Below are 27,854 nucleotides of genomic sequence, written 5' to 3' on the forward strand. Positions count from 1 at the left end.
CGGTCCTAGCAGTCAACTTGTGCCACATTGTATACTTGTAAACTTAGATTGAGAGGAGAAAAAAAATATAAAAAATTCGAGTCATGTATACCAGACTTCACAGAACCAGTACGATACACAACTATCAATATAATAAATCTGTTTACAAGGTTACTGAGCGCCACAACTTCCAGTCTCAAAATAATCAGAATTTTTTTGTAAAACTGCTCAATACTATGTGACAGCATATGTCCGTAGCAAGTTCCATGAAAACCTTCTGAACAGTTTCAAAAGTGTACCTAAGATCTTTTGGGTACTTAAGGTTTAAAGTGTAGATCAACCCAAAGAGGTAAGCAAAAGCAGTTGGCAGGTCAGGGAGATCTTGAAGGACAGTCTCTTATTCCACAACGACAGCAATACTCACAACACTTTGAGGAGCTGTGCTGTCATCATCCTCCAGCACAGTGAGGATACCCACAGTGAGGCCCTTTGTCTGCTCCTCTTCTGGGTCAGTGTCCTTGTGTTGACAGACAGGAAAAGACCAACACGTGACTTGCATGACATTAGTCATTAAAATACTGTGAATCAGAATAAGATATTACTAAATTAATTCCAAATTATTGGATAAACATTTTTTCTGCAAATAGAACTACGAGTTTGACATATTAACCATTTCCATCCCATATCCCACAACCACAAACTGAACCCCCATACACACATCAACTGACATCAATTAGGCTACATCAAGTCATAGCCAGGAGAGTACAACTATTGAAGACACTCTGGACATTGGGAAAGATGAAGGGATCAAGGAAGACAGATTGCTCACTGTCAAGGTATGTCCACTGAAAGTGCTTGTTGGTGTCATTTGCATACAGGCCAAGATTATTATCAGTGTCTGACAACATTATAAAAAGGATCACTACAGAGCAAGATACCCTTTGTTTAAGAAAAAGCCACTATATTTCAGTAATTGTATGTCTTTGGTAATGAAAAAAACGAGTCACGGAGTAGTAGCAACCAACAGTTTACTGAACACGGCTTAACTTATTTAATAAAGCTAATGTAGCGGCAGAGAGACAGGCTTACGGTTGTATTCTCCATAAACAATCTTTTTTCTTCTTGCCTCCTTTTTCAATCCCAACACCTAACTGTAGTGCCACCTAGTGTCGCAACAGTGTACTAACAATTACAGAACGCAACAGCAGTGAAGATGAACTACAATTAATTAAAGGGGAACTCCGGCGCAAAATGAACCTGGGGTTAATAACACATGTGTACCGAGTTCGACCGTTCTCTGGTATTAGTTTTCATGTATTTGTTTTGTTAGTCAAATGTGACCAGTTTTCTTGCAAACCGCTATTTAGCGTATAACGCTAGCCTTCGGGGCACACCGACACAGTAAAATAAATCGCTATTTCTATACCACTAACAAGGCTCACAATATCACCACACTTACACGGTAGCATAACTAGGGTCTCTACATGTAAACCGAAGCATTGAGAACTTTGCAAGTATACAGGCAGTTTATTAAAAAAGGAATACAGTACCGTTCGCATCCGGCTCGCTTATCCAGGCGGGCGCCATCTTGGGGAAACTGAACTCTCTGTTGCCGGAAAAAAGCACTGAGAGCACTGAACGAAGAGAGTTCAGTCTCAACATACAGTCATTTACTGAGACCAGCAGACGGCAGAGAACCGAGAAGAGAGGCAGACAGCAAACTAACGGCACAGCGGACCGAGGCACAGCCTGTGTCCGGCTCCGCTCTCTCTCTCTGGCCCTAGTGTCAAACCTCTTCACCTGCTGTGGTCCTGGAGCAGCGACGTAGCATGAGTGTTATTGCCACTGTAGTAACATCGACAATTTTTCTAAAAGATGACATGAAATGTCATCTAACATTGCGACCACAATTTTAGTTAGCATTAATACCCTAATGGCTAGCTGTAACAAGTTAGCGAGCATGAACGGTATAGCACACGACTAGCTTAAACTAATGACTAAAAAGTTTGTTTTTAAATGTTGAAAATGTGTAGATTGCCTTCTCCATTCATCTACAACATACTGCACAACACTCCTCAGAATAAAATTCCCGTATCATTGTAACTTAATTTAATTAAAGGTTGGTTAAAACTTACCCATGTGGACTACAGCTCAGGACAGCACAGCCACAATTGTGGCTGTTAGGGCAAGTGAAAAGTGCCAACTCAGAAAGTTGGCTTTCCCGCATTTCTCAACAAAGAAACAAGAGTTAGTACAATTGTTGTCCCTTCTATTGAACCCCAACTTGGAGATACAAGTATTAACAACTAATCAATTTTTTTTGGAAAAAACAACTGGCTTGCTTTGTTGTGCTAACTAACATTATTGCCTTAAATGTCAATAATTTATATTTTCAAGCTTCACCAACTTCAATTTCTGTTTTAGCCCAAAAAATACAAGTTGTTTTTTTGTTTTTTTGCAGTGTGGTGCATTTTAACAGTAGTCAAAAATTTGCAAGGTTGCTGTAGATTTGAGACACACAAAAGTGATTAAAATCCTTGGGTTCCTTTTAAAATGTAAATGGTCTTGTTTAAGACCAATGGTAATTTAAGAGTCTAAATTAGAGCGTAAATATGTTTTCCTGGTTGCTCTCACGATAACACTGCCTCTTACTATGAATAAATACAGACACAAAGTTGAAGAAGTGTCTTTGTGTTGCTGTACTGTCACAGTAACATGATGATGCTGCCTCACTTGTCAGATTTAGTACAGAGCAGCATTTTCTTTGGTATCGGAGGGTTTTCTCTATAGAAGCTCTGGGAATGAATATATATTCCTTTATTGCAGAACTGAGCATGAGAGCAAGGTTACGTTCTCGCCAACTAGTTTTTAAGACCTAGACTGGAAATCCAGTGTGTTTTATATTCATTCTGAATGACCACACTAGAAGACAGCTATCACAAAGAGGGAGTTTACATGTCTTATGAAAACAGGGAACATGCTTTTTCTCAGTTAGTCTCTCTGGTGAGGTGTCTCACACCTCTCACCTCAACACTGCCAGCTTGTTACTTCATGAAGAAAGTGTGATTGTCGGATTGTCTGTCTTGGAATATTTGCTGTTTTGGGCAACACACACACCCTTATCCAACATTGTAAAGCTTAAAAATGGGGCATCAGATGCTGTTCAAATAGCCATCCCAATGGAAATTAGGGCTGATGGGGTAACTTTGCCATATTTTGTTACCTCAGGTACCTTGACCTTGCTTCCATAAACACATGGTCTTTTCTAGGTTAAATCTCCAGACAATCTCAAAAGCAGCTTATTAGAATTATCTGGGGAGAACTCACTCTTTATGCAGTTATGGCCATTGTTTGAGAAGATATTTCTGTAGTGTCATAGCCTCCTATGTGTAAATTGTACAGATCAGAAATCACTGAGACTTTTATTTGCACAAATCAAATGGTAATATTTTAGTTTTTATACTAACAAATCTAAACCTACAGCTTTTCCACATCTTTCGACTTCTTTTAAATCTTCCTTGTGCTTGCTCTTTAGTAACATTTTAAGATACTGGTTTGTAGGGACTCTTGGAAATAAAACTGAGAAGGCAAGCAGGGAAATGGCATGATCATCTGCGTGTTTTCCCATCTGACAGTGAAACCCCTCACAATTTAACAGGGAAATGGAATTTTATTGCAGGTGTATCTGTATGTGTTTGACGTGCTGCACTGAGACAAAGCACAGATTGCTGAATAGTGCAGCAAAAGATGTGGCACCAAAAAATTTATGTTGCATTAGGAAAGGGGACATGTCAAGGTCAAACACAATAATGCAAAGAGTAAGAAGATAACTAAAAACACTGACCTTTTGCTTTGTTTTTCTGCCATACAAAATAATATGTAAGAATTTTTTCCCCAATGTATTGTCCCAGATTCACATTTTATACCATCTTAGAGTGGATTTTGAGAATACTATGCCTGGTGAGAAGTCCCTTCTCCGGTGCACCCAAAGTCACCAGCTGCTTCTTTCCTAGCCATGAGCACAAATGCAACTTAATAGCTTTGTACCTCCCATGAAGCTCCCTTAGGGTAAATTGTTTATTTACTATTATTTTTGGGTGTCTTTGCTAGCAGAGTTAATAGCTTTGCAGGGTAAGTGAGACTGAGAGTGTGAACAACATATTTAGTATTGTCACATTTTGTCAGCCAGTGGTCTGTCGTTACAGACAGGCTGATCCAGTTCTCTTATTCTGTGAGATGGATACCTGTTTTCTCAAGATGAAATACTTTAACCTCCACCAGCACATTATTGAACACCCGCTGGAGGATTGACTTTGTGCCGGGCATGGTGTGTGCGTCTGCAGTTTGTGAGTAAAAGCTTAGATCCCATGGTTCACACAGAGTTTCCACCTCAGACAGCAGCCTTGCCTCACTGCCTGCAAGATGCCAGGACTCTGCTGGGCTTTTCACACACCTGTACAGGTTCAAATGACCTGAACCTGTACTGATCTGACATCTTGTCTTTCCGAGCACCTGATTTGCAATAGTTCCCTTACCGGGGCATTCCATCAAGACCCTTAGCTCAGTTGCTAGCAGATCATTTATTATTTAGGACCAGGCTAGAGGTTTCTGATTGGAGCTGCAGACCAGTAAAAGACTTGGCATCTGAGATGCAATTCTGTAAAGAAATAAATATATCCTTGAAAGCGGAGAAAAAAGCATATCAGTTCTGTATGTCATGTTGTTTTGACACTATTCCGAGGAAGGTTTTTGTCGAAGTGGTTGGTTGAATGTTATTTAGTGCATACACTAGTTTCAGACCCTGTGGATGTTTTCTTGGCAAGTACAAATTACTTTGTATCGGCCCAGATGTGCAAATCATAGATACTAAACAGATACTAAACATAGATACTAAACATCTATCTAGTTTTTGCAACAATGATTGGTTTTATTTAACTTGGCTATATACATTGGATCAAGTCACACATTTTAGTATATTCATTAATACACAGGATTAGATGTTACAATCCCTTGTGCCACAATCCCAGGCAAAACACATTTAGAGGCCCTGTCCAACTGAGAAACTCTAATAAACCTATAGTGATGTGATATGACGCTTAACCTACAATCTAAATGAACTAAGTAAATGCTGCTGGCTTGTATGGCCCGCTCAGCAGCAGATGCTAACTCAAACCTTGTGAAATGTAAGCTAACCAAGTGCTGCTGGCTAGCTTAACCTACAATCTAAATAAACTAAGTAAATGCTGCTGGCTTGTAGGCCCACAGAGCAGCAGAGGATAATTCGAACCTTGTGAAATATGAGCTAACCTAACGCTGCTGGCTTGTATGGCCCGCTCAGCAGCTAACCATAGCTACCAAGCAATATGAAGACATCAGGAACCTGGCCTAAACAACAGCAGTATGCAGCATGTCATTGGGGTTTTCAAGTGGGCACCTCCCTTCACCGATGTTTCGTTAAGTTAGGCCCACGACACCTCGAGAAGGCTTAACAGTGACTTCCAGCGTCCTGGAGTCACCCCCCTCCACACTGTCACTGCACAACCCCGTTTTCCTCACCATTTAATGTCTATCAACAACTGATATTTCAATCATTAGCCTAGTCCTTTTATAAACCACGAGCCAAACAAACAAATCTACCATGGTTCGCCCCGTTGATGCGGACTGAACCACGAACCAAACCGACCACATCTAACATGATTTGCAAACATACTAAAGTCACACAGCCATCCTTACCTTTAGCTAGTTCCCCAGCTAGCATGCTTTCTACTTACCCATAGCCACTTGCTCGCTCTCTCTGCTGCCCGAGACATGTTACATACCGCAGTCCTTTGGCTTTTTCCCCGTATGCCCAGCTCGCTCAGAAGAGCAATCGCCGACTTTGCCACAAATCCACGGCATCCCACTTCTACCGGGCGGAGATAAACCTTCCATCCATTCTGCTCTGCGTCTACTGCTAGCTCTGCATACTTGGCTCTCTTATGCTCGTTAGCCGCCTCAACTCTATCTTCCCACGGGACAGTGAGTTCTATGAAATAGACTACTTTCTCTGGCTCAGACCACAACGGCAGATCTGGCCGTAGACGGGTGCTAGCTATCTCGGCTGGAGTAACCAGCTGTTCATTTAAATCCACCCTCATCTCCCAGGCTCCTCCTACTCTTAGCTGTCCCGTGTTATGCCTGCTGGTCTAGCCTTTTCTCCATCCCGTACAAACTTAATGCATCTATTCTCCCTGTTAACAGCCATGGAATTTACATTCACTCGTTTTTCCTCAATTACAGCTGCTAAACATTTCAGTACCTGATTGTGACGCCAGGTGTAACGTCCTTGGGACAGACTAACCTTACAACCTGTCAGAATATGGCTAAGCGTGCATACACAAGTGCACAGTGGGCAGGCAGCATCCTCACCTACCCACTGGTTTAGGTTCTGGGGAGTTGGCAGCACATCATAAGTGGCCCCTATCATAAATCTAATCCTGCTGGCCTCCATGCTCCAAAGCTCTCTCCACTTCAACTTCCTTTTCTCCACACTCTCCCAGTTCACCCATTGACCCTGCTTAGCCTGCGACACTGCCTTAGTGCATCTTACTGCTTCCTCTTGTTTCTGTACCTCTTCCACTACCATCTTTCTCCTTTCTACTACTGATGCCTTGCTCCACAGAGGTTTCCCTGCACACAGCCCTAGGCCTCCATGCCCTTGCTGTACATTGCCTATGATATCCCTATGCCTAAGAGCTGCCTGTGCTTGCTGTACTGCCTCTTTTGGGTTCCACTTCCTCCCTGTCTTAACAGTGGGCGCTGCACTCCTGACCACTGGATCTTTTGACTGAGTAAGAGTCATTTCCAGTCTAACTTTAGCACACTTAAACTCCTCTGTTAGGCTGGTAACTGGGAGCTCCAGAATGCCTTTCCCATACAAGGCTGTGCCGCTTAAGCAGCGTGGGACACCGAGCCATTTTCTGATAGATGAATTAATCATCCTTTCTAACTTTTCTACCTTTGACAGGGCAACCTCATACACTGTTAGCGGCCACATTAGCTGGGGCAGTAAACCAAATTGCAAGCACCATCATTTTAACTTCCCTGGTAGCCCTGACCGCTCTATGCTTGAAATGCCTTGAACCATTTCCTGCCTCAACCCTTCAAACTGCGCCTTATCACTGAGACTTGCATCATACCATCTTCCCAAACTCTTCACTGGCTTCTCCAGCACTGTGGGAACCACCTCATCATTTATAACAAACTTCTTATCTACTACCTTTCCTTTAACAATGGAAATACTCCTAGATTTAATAGGCTTCACTTTCATCCTAGCCCACTGCAGGTTGCCGTTTGGCTTATCCAGCAATCTTCTGGTACAAGGAGCAGTTGACGTTGTAGTCGTGATGTCGTCCATGTAGGCCCTAATTGGGGGGAGGCGAAGCCCTCCCTGCAGCCTTTCTCCACCTACCACCCATTTGGAAGCCCTAATAATGACCTCCATTGCCATTGTAAAGGCTAGTGGAGAGATTGTACACCCTGCCATGATGCCTGCCTCCAGCTGCTGCCATGCTGTAGTGTACTTTGCTGCGGTAAAGCAGAGTTGTATGTCTAAAAAGTAGGCTTTGACTAAGTTTTTTATACTACCTGGAACTCTAAAGAAGTCAAATGCTTCCCATAACAAACTGTGTGGTACTGACCCAAAAGCATTAGCCAGGTCTAAGAATACAACATGCAGGTCTCTCTTCTCTTGCTTTGCTAACTGAATTTGGTGCCAAATCATACTGGTGTGCTCTAAGCATCCAGAGAAGCCGGGGATCCCAGCCTTTTGCACCGACGTATCAACTAGTCTGTTTTTCACCAAGTAACTGGACAACCTCTGTGCCACAACACTGAAGAAAATCTTCCCCTCAACATTAAGTAGACTAATTGGTCTAAACTGGCTTAATTCCAACGAGTCCCTCTCTTTGGGAATAAAAATCCCCCCTGCCCTGCGCCATACCTTGGGAATAACCTGTTTCTTCCATACTACCTTCATCAATTTCCACAGGAACCTCAGCACATCTGGTGCACTCTTATACAGCCGGTAGGGGACCCCATTAGGTCCCGGGGCTGAAGAGGCTCTTGCGCTCCTTACCACTTCTTGAACCTCTTTCCACCTTGGCGGGCTGTCATCACACTGACTACCTATTTCACCAATAGGTTGAATATCAGAGGGTAGTGCCATCTTTCTAAACCTGTCCGTATCTGACTTCACAAACCTAAATGGGTCCTTATAAAATGCTAGTCTAGCCCGCACTTTCCTTTTCCTATTTTTCCTAATGTTCTCCGCCCTTCTTAATGCTGCCAACCGCTCCCTCACATCTGCCTGTAAACAATCAATACCTGTCTTCTCCTCATCTGTAGCTTTCCTCCACTGCCTCTTGAGGAGTCTCCTCTCCTGGACGAGCCTATCGATCTCTTGCTGACGCCTAGATCTAACTATCTGTCCCTCTTGTTTCTTCATTTTATAATTTGGACTGTTCTTAGATCAGAGTATGGTCATTAAGGCAAAGTGGATCCAAATTCAGCTTAAAGAAACAATCTATCCTCAAAGTGGTTGTTGTTTGGACAGATGGATGAATGATTGCTGAATGGCAAAAATCATATACTCCAAAATTAGCAAGAAGGATAAAATGATGGGGGTATCCTGTATTTGACTAGAGGCTTTATATCCAGACTGCTGTGAATGCTTTTTCTCTGTCTGGTACAGCACACAAAAAAAGTGGGAGTGCCTGCTCCTATGTTCATCAAAATAGCATCCTGTACCAGCTCATGCTGACAGTTGATGCCATAATCTGGATCGGTGTGCAAATGCCAGCAAGTTAGATAAGAAAGTATACTACATATTACGGTTGTTGTTTTTTGTTCACCTACATGAAGCAGTAAAAAAACAGCATGTGAACTCATTGGACATACCTGGTATTGTATAATAGCTGTTCCGATTAGACCTTTAAGTCACAATTATAGACAGTCAGACAATATGTGATTAAGCTAATAATTCACAGTCACATTATTGGGCTGACTCTCTTGAGGTATTTCACAGCATATCTTTAAGGGCTAACTCCATGACATGAGAAAAATAAGCATAACGTCTAAAGCGACTCAAAATGATGATGTTTCCTTCACTGTACTTAAATTTATTGATGATGTTTTCATGTTGGTACACAGAACCCTTTTTAAGCCACATGTAGTGTTGTATGTCCTTTTCATTCCATTCCTCTCTGTTTTATCAGTCAACATTGTACACTTGCCAAACTGCAAGTGTAAAATCGTGTTTTGTTGTTTTTTTTTCTTTCGTCAGATGGCTGCAGCTTCCTCCTCTGTGTCTTCTCACAGACACTTGTCAGCCAGACAATGTATATTTGGTAGACTCACAAACATAGATGTCAGCCAGCTACAGTTATTCTTTCAAGCATTTATCTGTTACTCTGGATGTCTTTTTTTTTGTACTTATATTTTTATTTGTTTTTAAGACAGAACAACAACAGCACAGTACAAGTTTTAAAAAAATCCTCCTGACCAGGTCACTTTACATCTTCCACCTCAACAAAGAATAGGGGTTTTGCATAGTACTATTTAGTTTGTAGAATTTGTATCACATGGAAATGTAATGGAAAAGCAAATGACATTTCAATACCCTTTTAAATGTATTTTAAGTAAGAGAAACCTCAAAAATCATCAGCAATCTTCCTCATTCAACAGAAACATTGTCTATTTTGTCCATCTTGCACAATACAAATCTTTTCTCGGTCTGAGTAAATAAGTCAGTCTTTCCATCTCATGAATCTCCTTTATGATTTCTAGCCTATCCGTGACCGTAGGCGGGTCGATCTGTAACAATTTATGACTTATTGCTTTTTTGCTGCCGCAATCATTATTTTCAAAAGGCATCTATAGTTTCCCGTTATCCCTTCTGGTAGATCCCCTAGTTAAAGCGTTGTGAATGTCAGGGGAATCTGCTGTCCAAGAATATGCTGCATAATTCTCAAGATATTTTCCCAAAATAGGTATAACCTTGGACAGCTCCAAGAAATGTGATGGCGATTTGCCTCATCGTCCCCACAATTTCTCAAGCATGAGTGAGCCATTGATACTAGCTATGCTTTCATTTTAGTCACAGTAAAGAAACGAACAAGGTTTTTCCAACTGAATTCACGCCAATAGATTGAGCAAGAGGTAGAAAAAACTGTTTCCTACATGTTATCCCATTTCTGACATGTGATTCTGTCATTTAGTTCTTTCTCCCATCTCTACTTGATATACACTGTGGTATTTCTTATACCCTTTGCAATACCCTGGTTAAGTTTTGAAATGACTGATTTGGAAGTACCAGTATATGCCTGTATTATTAGTTGTATTATTTCACTGGGTTCGGAATTTTCATTTATCCACATTTCCTTCAGATAATATTGTCGTAACTGTAAATATCTGAAATAATCACAGTTATATGATTCCCAGCTGTTCAGGGACAATGAGCATACAACACAGTAATGATGTGCAATGAGAACAATGAGCACAGAAATCTCCCTTTGGGGTTGGTCTCCCCATGGCACTGCGGTTTCTCGTTTTGCTTACACAATGACCAAATAGTAGACGTAGAAGTGTATGACAGGAGCAAATCAAGCTTGTTTTTTGGCAAGTGCCCAGGAAGAATAATGTTTGCAGCTCTCTCTTAAATATTATTTTTATTAGAGCTTTTGTAATAAAATCTAAATGTATCTATGCTTTCTAGGTTAATTGACCAAATGGATACACAGATGTTCTTTAAATGTTCAGCATTAACGCAAAATACTAAATACATGTTGTAAATGCCATATGTAACAATTCTGATTATGACATCCTTGCAACATTGATTACTAAGCCACTAAGGTGGCCACTTTTGAACTTGCTGTTGCTATTCAAGACCAGATGTCAGCTCAGTGCCAGTCACAGTTTATGTCTCTTGGTGTGTGACGACATGTGTTGTGCGCATGTATGTCTGTGAGCAGACCCGCAGTCAGCAGAAACAGCCTGAAGACAATGGGAAGTGATGAGCATCTCAGAGCAAATGCCGCTCAGCTGTCAGATTGCTGTGTTTGTGTGTCACTGTGTTTCCATGTACAGTGTGTGTCTGCTTGGGTCTCTACTTGTACTACAGCATGTCATGTTTCTCATCACAATGTGCTCTTCATGTGAGTATGTGTCTTTGTACCTACATGTTACATCAGCTGACATAATGGCAAAGGACTGCATTGTGGTTACTATGGGTTCCACGTAGTTTCTTTTTATAGAGTGCCAATAAACATGGAATTAACAGTGAAGTTCCAGCTAGAAGTAAACAACCTCTTAAACCTTGCCACACAGCAGACATCTGTCAAACTGTGCAGGTATCTGTGGATGAAGTTAACCCAAGACAATTTCTGGCAGGTGCGATAAGGTCAAAGATGAAGAGCTGGACAGCACCAGGCCCCGATATGATCCATGCCTATTTGCTGAAGAAGGTAACTGCACTCCATGAACCCTTAGCAGCACAGATTAACCAGCTGCTGAGGGATGTGTCCCACCCAGAGTGGTTAACCCAGGGCAGGACAGTCCTAATCCTGAAGGACCCCCCATAAGGGAAGCATCCCGTCCAACCACCGGCCAATAACCTGTCTCTGCACAACATGGAAGGGCCTGTCAGGCATCTGTCACCACTGCTGTTCAGCATAGGCCTGAACCCTCTCAGTCAGATCATCACAAAGAGTGGTTATGGGTACCAATTGCGAAGTGGAGCAACAATCAGCCACATGCTCTACATGGATGACATCAAGCTGTACGCCAGGAATGAGCAAGAAATCGACTCACTGATCCATGCCATCAGGATTTACAGCAGTGACATAGGGATGTCATTCGGATTGGACAAGTGTGGCCAGATGGTCTCAAAGAGAGGCAAGATGATCAGAACTGAAGGGGTTGACCTACCAGAGGGCAACATAGGTGATATCCAAGACAGCTACCAGTACCTTGGTATCCCACAGGCTAATGGAAACCATGAGGAAGCCGCAAGGAAGTCAACCGCAACCAAATACCTCCAGAGAGTAAGGCAAGTCCTGAAAAGTCAGCTGAATGGCAAGAACAAGATCCAAGCCATCAACATGTATGCACTACCAGTGATCAGAGGCACTTATCATGGCAGCACAAGAACAGGCCCTAGTTACAAGAGCCATAGAGGCCAGGATCTATCAGAGTAGATCAGACCCAGGATGCAGATTGTGCAAAAATGCCCCTGAGACACTCCAGCACATGGTGGCAGAGTGTAAGATGCTAACCAGGTCAGCGTACATGGAGAGGCATAACCAAGTGGTTGGCATAGTGTACAGGAACATCTGTACCCAGTATGGAATAGAAGTACCGGAACCCCAATGGGCCGCACCACAGAAGGTGTCTGAGAACAACAGGGCCAAGGTTCTGTGGGACTTCAACTTAGGGCTGGGCGATATGGCTGAAAAATATATCACGATATAAGTGTTTCTTATCAGTCGATATCAACAATTACTGATTAGTTTTTTTAACCTGTTCTACCCAAACTTCTAAACTGTCCTTCGCTAAATGACTGCATCCGTTATTTCTTTATATCGCTTTGATGTTGTGTCGTATGGCACTGCTGCCGTGTACCTCTTGATCAGAGGTTGCGCTAGACTTTTTCGTTGTCAGTGAAAATGACAGACAATGACATATTCAATAGCATTTCATTTTCATTCATTTTTAATTAATATTCAGTAGCGGTGGAAAAAAGATTCGGCTCATATAACCGCCATCAAAGACGACTCAAGAATCATGAATCTAGACGTCTATTTAACCGGCTCAGTTGAGTCCTACCACGTTTGATTGATATATTATCAATATATGGCACCATTCAAACATCTTACATCTCACTAGGCAGAGAAACAAAACGTACTACCCGACTTGACCACGAGCAAACTAAGGCACTCAGACACTCACTCACTTACGCACAATACTCAGAGAAACGAAACTTAACCGACTCTTAACCCCTGCTCGTGGATCCCTGCTTAACCGTGAGTCAGCAGCCACTCACTCGGCCGGCAGATAAACAAAACTTAACCGACTCTTAACCGACTCTTACTACTAATCAAGAGACAAGAGCCAATTAATATGCTCACTCGCCACCAAGTTTGCAGACAACATCAGTCTGACTTTTGTCTGACTTAAAATAACCAAAATATTGCCGTACTGGTGACGTGACCTTTCCTTTTTCATCTACAATGTCCTCTCGCGCTGTCGCACTCATATTCTTTCACTCCACGCTGTTCTTTTTTGTTGTTGTTGATGGCTTGTTGTTGAGGCTTAGCTGGGCCATGATAGGTCGAGAGGCTAAATCCCTTCCTCTTCCTACATCCCCCAGAATGACTTGCAGTTGTGGCTCGGGGTTTTCTTCCTATTTTTTCTCTAACGGAGTTCAAGTGAAATTATCGAACATTGTATCGAACGTATTTTTTATTGATATTGATCTATTTGATATTGTCTATCGCGATAGATATCGTTATCGCTTTATTGCCCAGCCCTACTTGACACAAAATTAATTTTTAACCTGTGAGGCTTTTACAGAAAGGAATGAATGTACACAATATATGAAATGGCTAGTCTAATTTTATGGATCTAATACTATATATTATGAATTATCTAGAGTGTATTAAAAGTTTAGGATTAAGACCTTCCTGCAGCTTACATACCTGTAGAGGTATGTACGTCCCTCCATGGATATGCTTCCCCAGACCATCACTAACCCACCACCACCAAACTGGTCATGCTAAACAGTGTTACAGGCAGCATAACATTCTCCATGGCTTCTCTGGTTCTGGTTTTAATTCTAGGCATTCCATATTTGGCAAAAAAAAAAAAAAAGATTAAGTTTGGCATGGACAAGGACACTTGGACGATGTGTGGTGCCAAGTGTGATTTAGCTTCATTACACTGGATGAAGCTGTTCATCATCTACACCTGAAATTACAACACAGAAAATATGATTCTTTGTTTCTTTGTTGTGCATCATCTAAACAGAGATTGCCATGCGCATCGGTTTTTCTCATTAGGAGGGTGTCCACTTATGCTGTGGTAATTAAACCCATCTCACTTCCTAGAAAAGGTTATCCTGACAATCGATTTTTGTCATATTATATCTGACTGTCTGACAATGTTTTCTCCTCTTGGCTCTTTAATGCGCCGACATCTGTTTCTTAGCTATTGTGGTTTATACACTGATACATTTCACAGTTCACTGAGGATGCATTTTAATGGATACTGCCATTTTAACGCTAAAAATGAGATAAGTTCACAAATGCAGAGAGACTGTAGACTTGCTTAAATCAACTTTTGAAGCAGACAGACATGGTGCCAAAGTGAAAATAGGTATTCTCTAATGTGTGAAAACATTTTCTGTGCTGCAAAATGAAACTAAAAAGTCTGTTCACCAAGGCCCTGTTCAGACCTTTCATTTAGATCTGCATCTGACCACCTTTAGGTACATGTGTTCAGACCTGGTATTAACATGCGTCTCCATATGCATCTCCAGCCAGCTCTCCAGATCCAATCTCAGTTTCACGGTCTGTACGCAATAAACTCCAACATCATCTGAGTCGCAAAGGTGAATAAAGACACTGATAAATTATGCATATCACAAGGCTCTCCATACCTCAACATGACCACATCAGTAATTAACCACATGCTGATACCTTATTTAATGACAGAATCACACACTTATATTGTACTTATATTAAATACTTTCATTTGTTAATTCTTGGTTAGATTTATTTATTATTTAGCATATTTTAAAAGACTCTCATTACTAATGAACAGACATTACTTACAGTGCCTTTTCCCTTTTTTCTCCACACAGCGGCAGGGCACGTTACTTTTAAAAAGTAATTAGTTATAGTTGTCAGTTACTTCTCCCAAAAAGTAACTGAGTTAGTAACTGAATTACTCCACTATAAAAGCAACTAATTACCAGGGAAAGTAACTATTGCGTTACTTTAAAAAAAAAATAAAAAATGTTTAAATACGTCTAAGAAATAGATTTTTTTTCTGAGCGTAATGTACACTTCATGTGTATGTCCTTGCCTTTTACCTCAATGAGGTTAAAGTAGTGCCTATACTTTCACCTTGAAAACGGCAACTTTACCTCTGAATGCTACGAACTCTCCATTGCTACAGGCTATCTCTGATCGCTTGTGTGATCAGTGTTTGGAATAACGCCGTTTAAAAGAACGGCGTTAGGTAACAACGTTATTTTTTCAGTAACGGGGTAATCTAACTAATTACTTTTCTCGTCGTTACAACGCCGTTAACGTTACTGGACGTTAAATGCGGTGCGTTACTATGCATTGATTGAATAAACGGTGTAATCCGAACGCATCCCTGGCTCACCGCTAGTGAGGAGGTGGGTTAATAACGAGGTAAGCGATTATGATTGGCTAAGGCAGAGTCATGTTTCATGGTAGCCAATCAGAGCCAGTGTTTTTACACACATGCCAGCACACGCGCCACACACACACAACAGCTAAACAGAGATTCGATGAAGCAGCAGAGATGGCGAGTCAGGAGCAATCCGATGAAAAGTTGGCATTTTCAAGGTGGAGATATAAGCACTACTTCAATAAATAAAAAAATTCATTGTGGTCAAAGGGAGGAACGTGCATGTAATGTGTACATTATGTCCAGGAGCGAAGACTTTGTCGACATCCGTTGTAAGCTACTCTAATTTGATGAAGCATCTCACGACGACACACGCATCTACAAAGCTAGTGGCCAAAAACACCGATACCTCCACCACAGATGATAGCTCGCCGTCTAAACCCTATCGAAATATAAATATTATATGTATAAATATAATATAAATATAAATATAAAATATAGCCTATATATAAATATCGAAAGTTATGTACAAACACCTGTCTGTTCTACTCAGTTCAACTGACTTGTGAAAACTGCTCAAAAAAATCCAAATTCTTTGACATATAGCAACTTTTTTTTTTAACAGTAACGCAAATAGTTACTTTCCCTGGTAACGAGTTACTTTTATTATAGAGTAATTCAGTTACTAACTCAGTTACTTTTTGGAACAAGTAGTGAGTAACTATAACTAATTACTTTTTTAAAGTAACGTTCCCAACACTGTGTGTGATACTGCTATGCGCGCGTTTGTGTGCTACTCATTTTATCCCGGGTGTCTTTTATGCTTTCCACTTGCGATCTGTTTGCCCAGATCGGATCTAAATGCAAGGTCTGAAGAAGCCTTCAGCTTGTAGCAGGGGAGGTTATGGAGTCTGCAGTGAGGTCCTTGTGTTGTCTTATGTCCTATGTCTCCTTTCTGAAAATCCCAAATGAGACTTACTTCAAAGAAATCAGTCGACAGTCTATTCCTTTTGTATTGCTGAAAATACAAACAGCATGAAATTCAAACAATCCATGAATAACTTGATGCCTATGATCTATTGATCATCTGTGTCCTTCATAGATGACTTTAGTATAAAGTGTGCGATGTGTTGAGCTAGTGATTGCTCAGAGTTGCTGAGCAGTATAATTACAGGCAGAGCTGTTTCTGACTACACTGTTGCAAATGTCCAGACTTCCTCCGCCACTCCCAAACAACTTGACATTTTCAGTTGACCAAATGGTTTTTCAGTGTAATTCAAATTTCAACCTGTTTACCAGATAGATAGATAGATAGATAGATACTTTATTAATCCCAAGGGAAATTCAAGACGTTAAGTAGCAGTTGATATGCCATGTTGTCAGTTGGGGTCAAGAGGGGGTTGTTTGTCTTTGATGGGAGCTCCGACTGAATTTTGCTTCAGGCATATACTTAAAAAGCTTGTGAACTTCAAAGAGGCAAATTTGCCTTTGCCACACATATGCCATTTCCTTTTAAATCAAAACTTTAAAAGAACAAGAAAATCCCCTTGTTTATGCTCATAAAGTAAAAGCAGAAGGTTTACCACATATATGGATCAGAATACAAGAAAATGGTGCAATACAGTTCTCAGCCCTTCACCACTACTCCATACAGCGTTGGTGTAATAGGTTACACTTTGTATGGATAATCCACTGCTAGTAGTCTTTTAACAGTTTTTTGTAGAAGTTACAGAACAATGATGTGTCAGTAAAATCTCTACTGATCGTCAATGAAAGTGAGCATATTGAAAAAATAGTGTATTACAGTGTACTGTAAGTTATAGGCCTTAAAGTCATATGAAATGTTTCCGTGACACCTGTTGTGTCCCCTGTAGACGTAATGCCGCACAACTTGATGGGTGTCTGCACAATATTTTACAGATTGTGTATGCCAAATTTCATGAAGTTAGCTATTGCAGTTTTTGAGACATTGAAATGTTGCTTTTATAGCGCCCCCTAGAGACCAAGGATCACAAAGTTGGGGTTCTTGTACAAAATCATATTATTATCAATGATATGAAGTTTGATTAAGTTTGGGTACATACTTCACAAAATATATCTTTTGAGTTATACTGTGCCACACCATAAAAATTAATTAGCCATTAACTTTGTAAGAACTTTTCATTGTCTTTGTCCATAAATGATACATGCCAAGTTTGGTGAGAAATGGATGAACAATGGAGGAGTTGATTTTGCTTTGAGATGCAAGTTTTTCAAAATGGCGGGAAGAAATGGCAGGCGAAAATGGGCGTGGCCTAGTCCATTAGAACCAGGGCCATGTAAGGAATCAGAGGGGAGAAGAATTTTGTTTCTAGGGCACGCGGTTCTCAAGATATGAGCCAAAACATAAATTGACTTATTATAGCGCCACCTAGCTGCAGGCATGTGTATTGACACCTTGGTGTCAAAGTGACATGGTAGGACTTCTACCAAGTTACCAGGTTTGATGCCTTTCGCTCTTGCAGTTTGTCCTGGGCAGACACTTTAGCTACGCAGAATAAGATTAATCATAAAAATAATAATAAAAAGAAGAAAAATCAACAGGGATCCTGCAACTTCGTTTGCATGGACCCCTAATTAATTACTTATATATGACTTACTTAGATTTATTATTTATTTTTTTATTTTTTATTAGTTAGTTAGTTAACAGCTACAATGACCTAATACACTGAACGGCCAAAAAAAAAAAAAGTTGCCACCAAAAAAAAGGTCACACACTCTAATATTTTGTTGGACCACCTTTAGCTTTGATTACAGCACGCATTCACTGTGGCATTGGTTTGATAAGCTTCTGCAATGTCACAACATTTATTTCCATCCAGTGTTGCATTCATTTTTCACCAAGATCTTTCCACTGCGTCGTCCTTCTCCATCCCAAAGATTCTCAATCGGGTTAAGGTCTGTGGTGGCCAATCCATGTGTGAAAATGATGTCTCCCTGAACCACTCTTTCACAGTTTGAGCCCGCTGAATCCTGGCATTGTCATGCCCGCGCCATTAGGGAAGAAAAAAATCCATTGATGGAATAACCTGGTTATTAAAAAAGTTAAATATGTTTAATAGATAAAGGTTCTGTCAGTTATGTTTCATTTCTTTTGGAAAGAAAAAAAAAACTAACTATCCATTTACACTGCTATAATTTTTATCATTGAAAATATTATTTATCTTATTGTAATTGAGCAAAACATAATGTAACAGATAGCATTGAATTATTGTCACCCTCTCCACTCTTTGTTCACTAGTATTGCAATGTCTTTATTTATTTACTTATTTATTATTTATTTTTTTTCCTCTTCTTTTTTTAAATTTTTTTTTCTTCACCCACCCACACAACACAACACGTACAACTAGCACAGTTTATCTTGTTCAGTGTTCTACACTGTTTTTGTCCTTGTCCTGTAAGCACTTTGCTTGTTTTTCTTTATCAATAAAAAAAAAAGTTAAAAGTTTACACTTTTTAAGCTTTTCCTGACTGTTACCATTTATGCTGTTCATCTGAACAGACAATAATTAGAGTTGTGATGAATGAATATAGAATTATGCAGAAAAAGGATTGTAGCTCGTGTAAAAGGAAACCTTGCAAAATTCACGTCACCAGCCACTTCTACACATTTAGTGAACAGCTTGCCATTTTCAAGAGGCTTTACAAAAGTAAAAAATCTTAAAATAATTACAGTGCTGAAATTTATTTGAGTTGGTTATTGAGGTTGTGCATACAGTAATTTTTTTTTTTGCTGACTTAGCAGTGAACCATTAAGTGCTGAGGCTTCATACGCCCACTGTCTCTGCATCTGAACCACAGCCGGTGTGATGTTCCCTTTGAAGAGGTGCACTAAGTTTGACTGCTGTTTAGTACAGCATTGGGTGGTGACCTTATTAACAGAATATTAGGCTGTGCAATTCCATCAACCAAATCAAGGCAACCTAGACCCTGGACCCTATTAGTATGCTAATAAAGTTAGTTCTCTGATTAGCAATTCAGCAGATTTTGTCCTCTTTCCGCTTGTACACGCAAATAAGTGAAATGCTCTCTTACGTAGCTCCTACATCCACACATGCTTGCAATGTTAATAGTTTGCATATTTATTTTTTTATGCTCCACATTGCTGGCAATTTATTTAATAACATCTCCCCGACTAACCTCTGACATATATAACATATCTAACTGTGCCAACCTCTGTTTTCTGTTTTCCAGTGCTTAGCGGCCTCTGCTTCAAAGACTGTCCAGACGATGTCAAGGTAAGAAATCTTTGTCCACTTTTCTAATGATACCATGAGTTCCCCAAAGTTACTGTGGGTTGAAATATTTTTGTTATCTGTCTACACACTGATGGGTCTAATGTGTATCTCTCTGTCCATTGCACTTATCTTTCCATGTAGACGCTTTTATCATTCCCCAGAGGCTGCACTCAGCAATGTCTAGCAGGAAGGGAGAGATAGTCTGAAATACCACCACTGTAGGTCAACATTAGGGCATAATAATCTTGTCTTTATATGTGAACCTGTTCATACCCCTCCTCAGTTTGTTTTCCTTAAGTTACAGACCTCCACAGTGTTGTGCAAGTTCACACTAAACAAGAACCAGTTCAAAGTTCAGTTCACACAGATTAAAGTGAACTTGTTCAAGTTCATAGTTCACATTTTTTAATTTTGGACTAAGTTCATAGACTCCAAAATGAACAATTTGCAATCATTTTTTGGCATTCTTTTTCTTTTCTTTTTTTTTAAATATTCACCTTCGAGCTATTCTTGTTCAATAGAATCTCAGACTGACCTGCCCATCCACAGCCTATGTTATTTTTGCCAGGAACTGTACTGCTTTTTTCAAATAACTCCCTCAAATGTTTGTGTGGATCAGTTGTTTCTGCGGTGCCAAAAATATGAATGTATTAAATTGACCACCATTCATGCACAACACTGGACCTCTATAATAGAAGTCAGTTGCCCATACTATCCTCCTGTATTCCGTGTCCGTGCTTGTGTAGCATTCCGTTTTTCAATAAAATATGGCATAAACATCTTTAAACACAGGGACAAAAATGTGTTTCCTACTCTTGCCCTTTATTTTAGGTATTATGGCATATTGCTAGTTATTGTTCAACTACACTTCAAGTCATTTGATGCGACCTGGTTGCAGTAATGATTTTTAGACTGATATTTGTTGTGAGTATACCCCCTGCTTAAATTGTAGAAATTTTTGAGGTAGGTTTTGTGTTTGTTTTGGTGTGATGAAGATAGAGTGGTTCCAATCAAGCTTCCACAGGTCAGACTTGATGTTTCACAGTGTATCCCAGCCTGTCCTTAAGCTCTGTCAGTTTCTATCATTAACAAAAACAGAAGAAAACAGCATCACGATTATTTATGAGGTGCTAATAGCACAATGTACAAAAAGAATAATCAAATACAAAAAACACACAGAAGTAAAACCAACAATCTAACAAACAATGTAAGAAATTGTGTAATATCAAATCACATAGAAGGCTATTAAAATCAGTTCAGTACATGAACTGCTCCATCTCGTCTGGAAACAGCTTTACAGCTTTACTTAAATACTGATGAGAAGTTGTAATGCAGCCCAGCAACTTTGATTTGGCCAAGTGACTCAGATTCTGATTGATATTGAGTTGCTATGCTAGGCTACAGTAATCCATCCAGCCAAGTGCTAAAAAAGTGCTCATGCATGTATTGGATTGCACAGCACTGCTGATATAACCTGGGAACCAGAGCAACTTCTAATGTCGGTCTAGAACCACTTTCCAAACTGATTATGCTCCGGCATAAATGCTGTTCCATTGAAATTGATTGGGTGGGTTTATGTGGTGATTATGATCATAAAGTTCTACTCATAACATTATTCCTGGTAAAAGCAAGTTTTGCATTACCACTGTCGCCTCAGTGGTTACTCTGGGAGTTTTAGGCTCTGGGATTTCACTTCAAATTCTCAGACAGCATTAAAAAAAAATTTGAAGTCACTGACTTCAAGTTCCTTTCCATTCCTGATAATATCTTGCATCCAACCCTGGTCAAGGTCAAGCACTGGATGATGTATGATGACCAACAAAACTCCCAACGTCTGAACTGAATTTTTTTTTTTCATCAGAATTCACCTTTACAATAAAATCAATTGATTGAAAAAGCAGTTAGTGTAGCTCAGATCCTCCTAAGAGAGTGTGCAGCTTCTACTCTTCTTTCATTAATATCAGACTCCAGCATCTTTATCACATCTGGTGGAGTAACTAATTCTTTGACTTGTATTTGACATACACCGATCAGGCGTAACATTCTGACCACCGACAGCTCAAGAAAATAACACTGATTATCTCTTCGTTACGGCATCTGTACGTGGGCAGGATATAATAGGCAGTAAGTGAACATTTGCTCTTCAAAGTGTCAGAAGCAGGAAAAATGGGCAAGCGTTAGGAATTTGAGCAAGTTTGTTAAGGGTCAAATTGTGATGGCTAGTTGACTGGGTCAGAGCATCTCCAAAACAGCAGCTCTTGTGTGGTGTTCCCGGTCTTCAGTGGTCAGTATCTATCAAAAAAGGAAGGAACAGTCGTGAACCGGCAACAGAGTCTTGGGCAGCCAATACTTATTGATGCATGTGAGGACAGAAGGCTGGTCTGTGTGGTCCAATCCAATTGAGAAGCTCCTGTAGCTCAAATTGCTGAAGAAGTTAATGCTGGTTCTCATAGAAAGGTGTCAAAATACACAGTGCATCACAGTTTGTTGCCTATGGGGCTACATAGCAACAGACCAGTCATAATGGCTATGCTGATCCATGTCCACCACCGAAATGGACACATGAGCATCAGAACTGGACCACGGAGCAATAGAAGAAGGTCGCTTACTTGGGGAACACATGGCACCAGGATGCACTAGGGGAAGAAGGCAAGCTGGCGGACACAGTATGATGCTTGGGGCACTGTTCTGCTGGAAAACCTTGGGTCCTGCCATCCATGGGGAGGTTACTTTGACATGTACCACCTACCTCAGCATTGTTGCAGACCATGTACACCCTTTCTCTTGGAAACGGTATTCCCTGATGGCTGTGGCTTCTTTCGGTTGGATAATGTGCCCTGCCACAAAGCAAAAATGGTTCCCAGGTCTCAATACAATCGAGCATCTGTGGGATGTGTTAGACAAACAAGTCTGATCTATGGAGACCCCACCTCTCAATGTACATGACTTAAAGGATCTGCTGTCTGTCTTGGTGCTAGATACGCCTTCACAGGTCTAGTGGGCTGTTTTGGTAGCAAAAGGGAGACCAGGTGCAGGTGACAGGTGCAGAAGCTGAGATGTTACTCGTCTCACAGTAATCCTGTGGCTGTTTCTCGTCGCATCACCACAATCAACGCAAGGGTTGACACAGCCAACAATACTCGTTGTGGCTTCTCTGGGTAGCAAGGCTTGGGAACAATTGTAACCAATGAGCAGACCCACATCACACTCGGTTAAAGGAGAACATTCAAGATTCAAGATTCAAGATTTTATTGTCATTGTATTTCTACAACGAAATTTTGGTGGCACTTAAAAAAAACAGAAGACAAAACAAACAAAACGAGACGAAACAGCTTGGACACAGTATAATACAATACAATAATAAGTAATTAAAGTAGACTAAATAAAACTAAGTTAAAATAAGTATAAGTATAAAATAGAATATAAAATATATTCTAAATCTGTTCGGCAAGGTGCTATACGTGAAGCCAAGCCCTTGCTGTTTGATTGAATATTGAATAAACTCTCTTGAGTAAGTTTCTGGGAGAGCAGTGCTCTTTGATGAGTAAAATCTTCTAACCGGCAACCCAGTCAACTTTTGACTTTGAATTACCTTTGCTGACAGCGTGGAGAGTTTCATTTGCACAGTCTCCCTTTGTGTTTTCACTATTTTCAGGATTATCTTGCGAAAATCAACAAACAAAGGGAACGGTTTACTTTCTTCTTCAGTCTCAGTGACCTTTCTATTCCATCTGGCTGTTGAGCAAGCTTAGTAAGAAGAAGAATCCTGGAGTTATTAAGCAACTGTCATAACTTTTCACCTGAGTTCACTTCTTGTTCACATACTTGCAGTCATGCTTTTGCAGCATTTATCATCTTAACTGTCTCTAAGCACTCTATCTCTCTGCACTTCTCCTTCAGATCATTTTTTTCTTGCAACATTTTCAGCTTCTTCTAGTGCAAGCCTCTGTCCGTGCTCAGCTTCAAGATTTTCAAGTTCTTGTTTCTCAGATTCTGTGTGGCTTGAGTTGCAGTTAGTTTTGCAGCAGTATATTGTTTCTTTGTAGTGAGTGGGCTTGAGTATCTTGAGCTTGTATTTGTATACTTATAACTGCTAACAGACCTTTAGCCCTTTGAACTTAACCTGGACACAGAACTAGTCTTAGTCCAGTGTGCTTGTTCTGTATGAGAACCATGATGATCTTTCTCTCCAAGAAGATTTGATGCATATTCTTTGATATGGGTTAAGACAGCATCACAAGTATCCACTCTGCGGCGCATTTCACTACCAGGAGAGTTGTGTCGCCTTATTTCTTCATAAGCTTGTTTTACATTTGTTGAAGCACTACAAATTCTTAGTCACAAGCTCCTGAGGGATCTCACTGGAGGTTTGTCCAATGCTTTCTTAGCCTCTTCAGCATGAGTTTTCAATTTATTAGAGCGCGACCGATAAAGGATTTTGAAGGCCGATACCGATACAAATATTTGATGGTTTTAAAAACCGATATTCCGATACATCGGCCGATATTTTTTTTTTCAGAAACGCGCAACAAAACATTAACAGATTTCCCTAACATTAGTTATTTGTAGTTATTTATGAGTTTTAACTAAAATAATATGATAATGCATCCCTTTACCTGCACTTTTTAAATTCTTTCCATCAAGCTACATCAAACCATTTTCAATCATCAGTTGTTGCCTGCCTTCTAAAACCTACTATTTAGCGATCTAAATCCATTATGTGACTCGTTAATGCTGCGGCTGAACGACAGTCTGCAACGCACACTTGGCGTCATTGGATTTCACACACGTGTAAAAGAAAAGCTAACTTTTATGCACAAGCTACGTTTGATACTTTTTCTCTATGTCTAAATGTTCACTCCTCGCAAGTCTAACTTACATTTTACAATGCAGGGACTGTAATTAGAGATATGCTAGTTATAAATACAGTAATCATTACAGTACTTTATTTAGGCAGAATAAGTTCGTTGTGGTTTCCAAGCTCATTAATGTTAACGTTAGCGGTCTTCCACTGATAGTGGCATTAGCTAGCTTTGTGGTTAGCTAGTCTATGATGAGCCATAATTTAGCAATGGATAACGTCATACTGCAAATTGTAAAACATACATTTTCAATATAACAGGCCAAGGAGAGATGATACGTCTCATTGCTATAACTGTCACGCTATTAAAGAAATACTTCAGTCATATTGTCAAAAGTTAAAAGGACAGTCAGTCAACTACACTGTAACAACGTAACGTAATTAGCTACTAGCTAATTCCGCTTCACTCTCGGCTTATTTAACAGCAGCAAAACTGGACATGATAGTCACGAATTTTGTCATGCTTATTTGAGTTAAGAGAACTGATGGGGATGTTCTTTTAATTGTTATTCAAGCAATGTATGTCTCGTGACCAACTCACCATGAACACACTTCACCGATGATCTTACTCGCGGATAACTGGTTCTCTCTGCCCGACTCTGGCTGGATCAGCACGAGTTATACACGAGTGTTGCCAACAGGGACGGTGTAGAGTGCCCTCTGGTGGACAAACTAAACTATACAACGCCAACACTCATGACATGGTTGAAGTGTGTTTCGTTTTTATTTTATTTTTGAAATATTCATTTATCGGCCATTATAAATGCCCATACCGATAGTTTTGAAAATGCCTAATATTGGCCGATAATATCGGCCGGCCGATATATCGGTCGGGCTCTGCAATTTATTATAATAAACCCTGAAAAGATACTGAAACTTTTTTGCAGTTGTGGTCCTGGAGTTCTTGGCCTTTTATTTTAAGTTTATGTGCAGCACTTTGGGTCTGTACAGTTTCCTCAGCCTCTTCTGTTGGGTTTGCATCTGTTTGATAGCAGGATTTGTATGCTTCTGATCTATCGCTGACATTTTAAGCTTATTTATGTCTGTATTGCTTGAGCTGACTTCATCTGTTAGAATTACTTGTAGATTCTCTTTTTAAAGAGCATGATCTTAATTTTTACTTGCAATGCATTAAAGGGGAAGTACTGTTTTTTACAACCTGGACCTTATTTCTAGCATAAAATACCATCGTTTACTCACCAATATCACTTTTGTTTCATTTGCACTTTTTCTGTAGACAATTAGATCAGCGTATATCCATTTAGCGAGAGTAATCAGGGCACCGCAACGCAGCCTCTAAATAACGCATTATCTGCCGCGAAACTCGTTCATTTCGACAATATTTTGTTATGATACGCTAATGCTATTCCGTATTGAGTCCAGAGTTACCTGTTATCATCATCCGGTTGCTATGGTTCGTCCACGGACCATAGCAATAGCAAATTAAAGCTGCGAGCAGCGTTGAACGGGCCCTCGCACCCCGCGCCCGTCGGGGACCGGCAAGGACGGGGTCACTGCAGGTCTTAGGGGATACACTGGAGTAACAATGCACCGTGGCACGATGCATGTCTGTGCAGCTGAATATTTTTCAGAGCACATCATCCGTGACAGCTGTAAGCCTTGGCTGTTTTGAATGTATTCTCTCTGTGGCATCAAAGTATGTTAAAACAGCTTCACACACATACAACCCACCAGAGAGAAATGCAATGGCTCCATGTGCTGGACAAAGTAGCACACTACTTGAAATGATTCCAGAATTAAGGAGACTATCAGTCATTTCACTTTGACAACCAGAACAGGCTCAAATTTCAACGAAAACTCACAAGTTTCGCAGTAAGTCACACCCACACTCACACCTACGGCCAATTTAGAATCACCAACTAACCTAACCAGCATGTCTTTGGATGGTGGGAGGAAGCTGGAGTACCCGGAGAGAACCCACGCAGACACAGGGAGAACATGCAATCTCCAGACAGAAAGGCCCAGTCGGCCCATGGATTTGAACCCAGGACCTTCTCGCTGTGAGGCATTAGTGCTAACCACCTCGCCACTGTGCTGCCGGGGTGTTACATATGTGTACAAATTTTCTGATTTTTAGGTGCAACAGGCTTCAGGGGCTGGTCCATAGATGGCGCTACAGAGCCATTTTGCCACGCTCGTGCTCAAGACCGTCACAGATTAAATTTTCGGGCGAATGAAGGCATCTGCAAATTTTCAGGACTTTTCGTGCAATAACAAAGAAGCGCAAAGAGGCGGAAAGTACGAAAACAATTAATAAATTTCCATTCTGCTGGGACAGAGCAATAACCACTAGCATCACTACTTATACATCCTCTCACAAGTGGAAAGCCCTTTGCAAAACACATTAGCTTTGACATCAACAAGAGGCTGCTTTATTAAAGTTGTTTTTGTTTTCTGTCTGTCTACTCTTCCGCCATCTTTTTGTCTAACTGAAAGGTATCATAAATGCAGTAGATGAGCGGAGCTCACAGCTGTTTCTGCTCTTCTCCTCTCCCATCCATCAACCTCTTCTATCTTTTCAATTCACTCTCCCACTCCCACTCTTCTTCTTAGTCACATCTTTCTTCTGTCTTTCTTTCAGCTCACTCGTCCGCTGTTTTCTCCTCTCTCTTTTTCTGTTTCTTATTTTTGTTCTAATTTCTATTCTTCTCTCCCTGAACTATGATGTGTCACAGCATAGAGGGCTATGAAGGGCCAGATCTCTCTTGTAGTGTATATGCATGAATAATAGGTTTGTGATTAGGCGACATAAAGCGAAGGATAGGTCGACAGACCTCTTCATTAGCTGTCATCCTTTCAGAATGTATCCACTCACACATGCGCACAAACACGCAAGATTTACACTCATTTGTGCTCATTCACATTTAGCCAGCTAGCCACCTTTGCCATGTCACCTAGTGGAAATAAAACAAAAAAATCTGCTCATGGTCACTGTTGTGCTTGTCTACCTATCTGCCCGCCGTCTCTTTCCTACTCTCGCTTTCCTGCCACCCTGCATGTTTCTTTCTGTGTTCTTTCACCTCCATTGACAGATAATTATTGTGAAAAGATAACAAATGTCAAACTCAATCAGTTCTTTTATTTGCATTTGTGTTTTTACAGCCTTTCGGTGTGAACCAGCCAGGCCCTTATGTTATGTACACCACAGTGGATTTCAATGGCTACTTGAAAAACGCCTCTGGTAAGTACTTTCTGGTAGCTTTCGATGATAATTCTAAATTATTCTGGTCAGTGATTAGGCTAGCCTGAGAGACAGTTATCTTTCTCAAAACCTCACCATACATCCACAGCTGCCTTGTTAA

At 40.5% G+C, this 27,854-nt stretch overlaps 1 protein-coding gene across 2 annotated transcripts in view; it reads left to right on the plus strand.

Moving 5' to 3' along the window:
* The window catches only part of itfg1 (integrin alpha FG-GAP repeat containing 1), a 202,917-nt gene that overhangs the window by 117,713 nt on the left and 57,350 nt on the right, over positions 1–27,854 (plus strand). For both annotated transcript variants that reach the window (XM_084541942.1, XM_084541943.1), the window contains exons 13-14: positions 19,627–19,670; positions 27,655–27,733. In XM_084541942.1, the coding sequence (XP_084398068.1) occupies positions 19,627–19,670; positions 27,655–27,733 (123 nt within the window). The remainder of the gene's footprint in view (positions 1–19,626; positions 19,671–27,654; positions 27,734–27,854) is intronic.

This window comes from Chelon labrosus (genome assembly GCF_963514085.1).
Source record: "Chelon labrosus genome assembly, chromosome: 3".
Lineage (NCBI taxonomy): Eukaryota > Metazoa > Chordata > Actinopteri > Mugiliformes > Mugilidae > Chelon > Chelon labrosus.